The 8,621-nt window shown below is 32.3% G+C and overlaps 1 protein-coding gene across 1 annotated transcript; it reads left to right on the forward strand.

Moving 5' to 3' along the window:
- Positions 1 to 1,409: 1,409 nt before the first annotated feature.
- LOC127725689 (histone deacetylase complex subunit SAP18-like) lies at positions 1,410 to 4,605 on the forward strand. Its single transcript, XM_052232851.1, has 3 exons — positions 1,410 to 1,559; positions 2,605 to 2,711; positions 4,149 to 4,605. The coding sequence occupies exons 1-3, from the start codon at positions 1,494 to 1,496 to the stop codon at positions 4,426 to 4,428; spliced, it is 453 nt and encodes a 150-aa protein (XP_052088811.1). The 5' UTR covers positions 1,410 to 1,493; the 3' UTR covers positions 4,429 to 4,605.
- Positions 4,606 to 8,621: the final 4,016 nt, after the last annotated feature.

Genomic DNA, 8,621 nt, shown 5'->3' on the forward strand with positions numbered 1-8,621 from the left:
GGTGATAGGAGAGCAATAAATTACGTAATTACACACCTGTGAATCCACAATCACACCTCTAAGGAATTAGTTACCGGAGAGAACGACTTAGACATAATTTCACTGTGTAATTATTAAAGGAGCAAATTTAGCAAAGAAATGAAGTGCAGAAATGTTTCTTGCATTATCAATATAATGATCATTCCCAGATTTTAATCTTAAAATAATTAGAAATACCGAAAAGCAGAAAATATTTTTCTCAATAAATACATAATAATAAATACAACGATTTTCAAGTAGCTTTTTAGAAAAGAAATTATTTGACCATGTTGATCTGAGGTAAGTTTCCAATTGTGTTTTTTTTGTTAGCTATCAGGGGTTATTCGTCCCGGATTCGTAGAGTAATTCATTGGTGAGATTTTCAAACCGGGCAGCGCGATTTAACGTGATTTCATGGAGTTGCCAATCTTTGTGTATATATGTCTCTGAATACAATGAAACAAACAATAAATATTATTACAGTGAAAGACGTTTATATGTTTATGTACAAAATGGCACGTCTCTTGTATTCAGTATTTTTGTAACATTTGATAGCCTACGATGGATCAGAAGGGGTCATAAACCTTAATGGGATCTGAGACATATAATATTGTATTATAAAGTTCAAAGTCCTTTTTTTTCAAATTAAAGGCCCCTGACGGGACATAATGACAACAATACAAAATACATTCTCATTCATAACACATAAACATATAAATGAAGATATGTCTCTGATGGGATAATATATAAAAGGATATTTTAATCCAAGTTGTAACATTATCCTGACAATTTCACTATGTCTGTTGAGTCAACTTTTCCTGATCACAACAGAATTTCTGGCCAGTGACCTGTACTGTACATAGGCGGATCCGGGGGGGGGGGGGGGGGGGGGGGGGGGGGGGGGGGGGGGGGGGGGGGGTCTTAGAGGAAGGGCCCCCCCTTTCGTGGGAAAAATTTTGTTGATTATATAGGGAATCACTGAAGCATGACTGGAGCCCCCCCACCCCCCCCCCCCCCCCCCCCCCCCCCCCCCCCTTTATGAAAAGTTCTGGATCCGCCACTGCTGAACATTCCAATGCCAGTATGTCTTTAAATCATTTATGTACTGTATTTGAATCCTTCATAAAAATTCGCGGGATTTAGAGTGACTTCCCTTCAGATTAATTTACAGTAAAGTGTTGAAATTCAGCCAAGATTCTGTTTTTTTCTAAACCTGATATTATTTATCTAATTATTATAATTAATTCTTGTTTAGGTGTTTATTTTTAGAAAAAGAAATATTTATTCAATAGATTTAAAGAAAAATTAATTGTTAAACAAACCCATACTTTATGTTAATGTACTTCCCAAAATTTTTAAATGAACATTACACTATTTACATACAAAAGTTGTTTAACTTATAAAAAAAAGCTTGCCGGTTTGAGCAATAACGATTTCTTCTGAATTCAGAGTCAATATAGCATTTTTAGTTTACTATGCCTGTCGAATCCGTTGTGGAAGAACAACAGAAGGAGACAGAAGCTCCAGTGGACAGAGAAAAGGTAAAAAAGACAAAGCAAGTTCTAAGGACAGTGGTATTACTATTAATACACCTTATCGCTAATCCCGCTTGACCCGAGAATTAGTCCCGCTCGAACTCTTGACGTCATACAACAATCACTTTTCCATTGTGGCGTCAGATATTTTCTATTATGACGTCAAAATTTTACGGGAACTTGTGTGATGTCCAGTAATGGCGGACAAATAGCGATAAGGTGTATACTAGTAGTCCTTTTGGGATTTAGAGATTAGAGTTAATTTACTGTTTTGCTGGCTATATGTTTTTGTAGAGATGTATTTCTATGATATATGATAGTGGACAAGCAACTATATCTTTGATCGACTTAATATCATGAATATTTACTGGCAAAATTTCATATACCATAAGACAAATTAGTATAAATAAAATACTGTTAGGCTTGACACCCTGCTCCAAGAATAACAGTCAAACCAATCTAATATGCACTACTTGAAAAAAAAATCTTGTCTTGAAAAGAAAATTGTACAAAAGTGCATAAATTTAAGTCAGCGGTTAGTAAGTACAATGTATGTATATAAAACATGATCATGATGATTCAAGATACTTTTATGTTAAAGTTTTAAACAATTCGAACTCCAAACAATGGTTATCATCATAATAATACACAATATTGGCGCCTAGAATGACTCCAACTTTTCTCATTACAAGACTATCCTTATCTACACTACAACTTTGATTTTAATCTCCTCCTTCAAAATAAAAAGTTTTAATATGAAACGTGTATGCTGCATGGTGTATTTTGGTATTTTATTACCTCAGAAATAATGTATGAAAGAGTGTTTTTTTTGTTGTTAATTAAATGAAATTGATTGTTTCTGATAGATTGTCAAACATCCTACTGCTCCATTATAAACATATGGGCACTGTAATATACGCAATAAAGTTTCACATTCAATCAAATGTTGGAACACTGAAGGCAAAACACAAAAAAAGAATAAAACATGTAATACAGACAGATCTGTTTATTGTTAATTCATTCATAATATACAACTTTCCCAACATTTCAGACATGTCCTTTGTTACTGAGGGTATTTTGTAACCAAGGTAGACACCATCAATTGGGTGATTTTCAGAGGGGACAGACACCAAGTAATGAACTTCAAATTTATACATGGTAAGTTTTATTTGAAAGTAAAACAGATCCTTTATTTTATTACCCATACTGCTATTTATTTAACTCTTATCCATTGTTTCCTTTCCTGGTTCTATGAGTAGGTTCTTCAATACCTCAAGTTTTGCAAAAATTTACACAGAATAAAAAAAGATAATATATAAAAATATTTTAAAAGGAACTGTGGTGTGATTGCCAATAAGATAAATATCCAGGAAGACCAAAGAACCAAAGATGTAAACTATTACTGGTCATTGTATGGCTGGAACTATAATCAAAGGACATGTAATAAAAGAACAGGGTAATGAGAGTATGACAAAATGAAACAATTTGAAGCTTCTTTTGATCTCAATAACTTTTATTTTCTGTTAGTTGTGCATGTCGAAATTAGTTTTCTTGCACATCATGATCTTATTGTTTTGATATTTTTATAAAAGAAATTTATCTCCTTTAAATGTTATCATTTGGGTTTTTGCTGTTACTGATTGTAGTTCTTGATTATTGTTTATTTACAAAAAAAATGACATTTTTGGTATGTTTGATGATAACACAGTCTCAGAGTTTCATTTTTATGTTCAATCCTTAGAGTTAGGTATGATTATGACAAGCTTGTCATGGATTTAAGTAGTAGTAACTTTCAGTTTGCCTTTGATTTTAGAGCATTCGTACAAACTGTATTAAACATGTTAGAAATAAACATTATTTCAAATGGCTGCAAAGTTGTGAATCAGGTTTTTCATGCTCATTTTGGAAAAGGCAATATTTTTTAATTGGATGTAATGTAGTTTTTAGCTCACCTTGAATGAAGGGCCATATGAGCTTTTGCCATCACTTTGCATCGGCTGTCCATAAACTTTTTTTTCAAAATCTTCTCCTCAGAAACGGCTCAATAGATTGAAACCAAAGTTGTGTACTTCATCTTATATAGGATATCAATGTCAACTATAAAGTGTGTGATTTTCGTCCAGGTTGATCAACCCACCTGACCACTGTGGCTAATATCTCAAAAACTACCAATTAAAGAAAAACGACAAGAGTTGAAATAGTCAGCACAACAAGCTCTATCTACCCTGGTTTTTTTTTTAATTGTTAATTTTTAACTAATTTTGGCATTTCTTGACAATTTTTTTCAAAAAAAGTAGGCTTACAACTTCTATGTCATTTAGTCTCTGGTGGAGAGTTGTCTCATTGGCAATCATACCACATCTTCTTGTTTAAAAAAAAAACTTATATGGAGTTATTGCCCCTGAAATGTAAGTTTTTACTGTTTTTTTACTTGTTACTGGTATCTATAAAACTGTAGGATAAGTCAAAAGTGTAAACTGCAAAAATGATCAGCATGACAAGATCTATCTAAGTACTCTGAGAATTTGACATTATTATTCCAGGTGTTCTAGCTTACAATAAAAGTTTTACATTATTAATATTCTATATTTTCAGGAAAGATGCAACATTGAAGGAATTAACAAGTCTAGTAAAAGAAGTAAATCCAGATTCTAGAAGAAAAGGAACATTTTTTGATTTTGGCATAGTTTATCCAGATTTAAGAACACCAGTGTACAGACTTCGGGAAATCGGTACAACCTGTTCTGGTCATAGAGGTCAAGATGATAATGTTACTTTAGCATCCAAAAGATTTCAGACAGGAGATTATATTGACATAGCAGTAACACCACCAAGAAGTGGTCTTCCAATGAGAAGAGGTGGTCGGCCATTTTGAATTTAATGTAAAGATATTTTATACTTGATTTGTGAATTGACTTTTAAAAGTTGAGAAAAAGAATGGTCGACAGAGAAAACAGGTCAGAGGAAGGCAGCTGAAATATAAATAAAAGGAGATGAAATTCTCATATCAAATATGCAATGTTGGGGACAAAATTTATATAACAGATATTTTTTTTTTAAAATGGTAGATTTGAATTCAATTTTTAATATTATTTTAAAGCAAAGAAGTTACATTTATAGTACTCGATAAAAAATCTCAAATTATATATCTTTATTAAAAATGGATATGTTAGTAATCAATTTTTTTTTTTCCATGTAAAATTGTGCTGATGTGGTAATAAAAGGAAAATGTGTAAATCGTGGACAAAATGAAAGAATTATTCATGAACAATCATGTACATGTACTAACATGTAATATTCAATCATAAGATATGTGTGACAGTGTTCATATTAGCTATATTTTGTCTATTTCAATATAAAGTAAGGTAATGTTAAATCAAAATGGAAATAAATCTGTTGAATTAGAACTAAAAATATACATTAACACACATTCTTTCAACATGTTTTTAATAACTCATATGATTCAAATTTCATCATGTCTTTTTACATTGTACAAAATAAAAATTCCATTTTTAAATTGCATCTCCTTTTGTATGATCCAGAAGTGATTGCACTAAATGTACAAAAAGAAATATGGATAAAAGATGTCAGTGTTCTCCCAGGGCCTTTCAGCATCATAGTAATGTGATGATGTATAGATGTATTTCATTAATGTGATGGTATATCCAAATTCCTTGTTTACCAGGATACAGACTCCATCAATATTAGTTTCAAAAAAAGACATCCTAATCAAAGGTCATCCTACTGTCCTCAATAGACTTCTGGAGGGCATTTTTTTTTAATCGTATGCGAAGTTTACTCTACCTGCCAACATAAAGTTACAGGTAAAACAGTTGTTGATTTTGTTGTTAATAAAAAAAATATATCTTCTTTGAAGATTTGTCAGAGGAATTTTATTAAATGGTAGCGTGTTTTAATTTACTAAAACATCACATTTTGACCACGCTTTCCTAATTATGTGCCATTTTTTATTCCTTCGTTCAAGTTAGTGGTCATCCTGTTGGTAGCTGGTCATTGCAGAATTTTTATTGTGATTAACTTTTATATCATCTGGTCTAGATAGTTCCGGAAAGGTGTGTCAAATCTGGCCATGGTCAACTCTGCCTGCCTGTGGACATGTGGGTAGCAAAACCTTGGTGTTTTGAATGGTTTTAATATTTTATTAAAAGTAAATTTACAGAATATAACTGCATCAATGATAATTCATGTCAGCACAGGAGCACGGACTACTTGGCTGGTGAAACCCTTTGGGACAAAATATCCACCAGGATGATAATTCATGTCAGCACATGAGCACCGACTACTTGGCTGGTGAAACCCTTTGGGTCAAAATATCCCCCAGGATGATAATTCATGTCAGCACATGAGCACCGACTACTTGGCTGGTGAAACCCTTTGGGTCAAAATATCCCCCAGGAGTGCATTGATCCAGTTAAGCTCATTATAGAACTAGGCATATAATTTAATATGCCAGACACACATTTCATCTACATAAGACTTGGTCAATGGAGCCCACAGTTTAAAAGCAGTGACCAAAACAAAAGTTTGAAAAGTTGGACAGCAAGCTATCAATGCTAAAATTTAGTAAAATGGACAAATATCCTTCAACAAAATGTCTCAGTAGACAATGAAAAATAAAAATGACAGCAATAACCAATGAAAAGATTGAGGAGGTAAGCTAGTTGTAGGGCCATGTGAGCTATTGTCATCACTAGGCATCAGTAATGGTTTTCGTCAGCCTCCCATGTAAACTTTACAAACATCTCTGAAACTACAGAACCAATTTAAACCAAACTTAGGGTGAATGATCCTTATGGTATCTAGTATAAAGTTTTGTATTTTTTTTATTCTGGTTGGTCAACAAACATGGCCACCATGGCTAAAAAAGAACATAAGGGTAAAATGCAGTTTTTGGCTTGTATCTTAAAAACTAAAGCAGTTAGACCAAAATGAAATGGGATCAAATTGATCAGTAGGTCAAGATTTATTTGCTATGTAATTTTCAGACTGTGTTATTGCCCCTGAAATAATAATTTTTATGAAAATTTTATCAATTTTTGGTTATCCTGAAAATAATCATAGATAGAAATTTTAAACAAAAAAAATCATCAGCAAAGTGACATCTACCAATAAGTCTAAAGACAGAATTCTTCAACTGATCCCTTTTAGGAGTTATTGCCCTTGAAAGATCATTTTTTTTGCAGAAACTATCATAGAGAGAAACTTTGAGCAGCAAAGTAAGACCTACAAATAAGTCAACATGACGCAAATCATCAATAGATCCCTTTTTGTAGTAATTACCATTTATGCTCTTGAAAATATACATTAAACAGCAAAAAAATCATTGATGCAAGATCTCCATATAAAATTCCAAGTGAGCTCTTCTTGTTCAGTCATCCATTTGTTTCCCACCCAATGATCATAGTAATAATCAATCTCTTTTAATATGTAGGAAACCATGATGCCTCATTAATGTATACTACACATAACCATTTTGTCACATAATATTTACTTTAATAAAAGAACAGAGTTTCAATGTGCCCCACTTTACACATATTTTATCTGTTCAAAATTTTTTGATTTTTTTTTCAAAAACTTTTTAAAATTATCTTGTAGAGTTGAAGGCTGAAGAGCAATTTCTGATCTATTTAATATTTCCAAGGGGCATAACTTATTAAAAATATTTGATTGGCAATTATTATCGAAATTGTCCACGACATTGCTGATATTAAACTTTGGTATGAATTTGACAAAAATCTGGCAAAAATTTTACATGTCAGAGCGCTAACAATGCAAATTTCCATATAAAAAATATATCTAAGGGCCATAACTCGTTAAAAAATAATATCGGCACTGATTTTCAAACTTGTCCCAGACATTGCTGTTATAAACCTATGATATAAGTTTCATAAGAATCTGGCAAAAATTGTACACATGAGAGCACTAACATTGCAATATTCCAAATAATTAATATTTCTAAGGGGAAGAACTCTAGTAAAAATGATTGATCGACACTGATTTTCAAACTCGTCCTAGACATCGCTGATATAAACCTACAATATAAGTTTTATATAAATCTGGCAAGAAATGTACACATTAGAGCGCAAACGATGCAATTTTCCATATAATTAATGTTTCCAAGGGGCATAACTTATAATATTATTGATCCACACTGATTTTCGAACTCCTCCAAGTCATTGCTGATATAAACCTATGATATAAGTTTCCATATGTCTAAGAAATTTACGATTTTGAGTCATTAAAATCATTTTAATTTTAAACTGTAGCCTTCCCTAAACTGTCATTGAATGTTTTTAGAAAAATGGTAAGAAAATTCATGTAGTAAATGCGACGAAACAGTCAATACAAGTTCGTTGATGCTACGAATCTAGTGTGATTTCGACAATTTGGAAAAAAGGCACCAACTTTTAAGTCATCTCAAAATGACGGAAATTGTGTGAAAAAATTTCCGGATCCTTGGTCATAAGTAAAATAGAAACTGACGATACTGTGGCAAAAAACCAAAAGGATGAAAGACAATAGTCCACAAAACAATACATAGAAAACTAGAAGACTCAGCAACCCGATTTTATCAAAAACCTTGGAGTGATCTCAGCTGCTCCAGAAGGGTATACTGATCCCACTCCACATGTGGCACCTGTCATAAGCAAAATCAAAATACAAGATCAAATGATACAAAATTATTGCCTTTTTACACTCAAATATTGTGTTTACGGTATTGCTATGGACAGATAAAGTTATAAACATATCACTATCACCCCTTTACAACTCTGATGTGAGGTTATGAAAGACAGACCCTAACAAGACACCTAATGAAGCAGATACTTGTATCTAGCCTACTCATTGTAAAAAGCATTATAGTGACCTTGTCCTTTGAGTTCTCAAATAATATTGTTTATTGTGTTATGTTGCTGTCTTATTGATTGCTATCCTATATCTTCTGTTTATACAAGACTTTTACTACAAAAGAGTGATGATCGGTCTTTGTGAACTTATAAGACAAATGCACACATTATTATACCTCTGATGTATATTTTTTTAATGAAA

Source organism: Mytilus californianus, unplaced genomic scaffold, assembly GCF_021869535.1.
Source record: "Mytilus californianus isolate M0D057914Y unplaced genomic scaffold, xbMytCali1.0.p SCAF_15, whole genome shotgun sequence".
NCBI lineage: Eukaryota > Metazoa > Mollusca > Bivalvia > Mytilida > Mytilidae > Mytilus > Mytilus californianus.

Coding starts and splice junctions, on each gene's coding strand:
- LOC127725689 (XM_052232851.1), top strand. CDS start 1,494: ATGCCTGTCGAATCCGTTGTGGAAGAACAACAGAAGGAGACAGAAGCT. Junction 1,560..2,604: donor CTCCAGTGGACAGAGAAAAG/GTAAAAAAGACA, acceptor CCAACATTTCAG/ACATGTCCTTTGTTACTGAG. Junction 2,712..4,148: donor GAACTTCAAATTTATACATG/GTAAGTTTTATT, acceptor CTATATTTTCAG/GAAAGATGCAACATTGAAGG.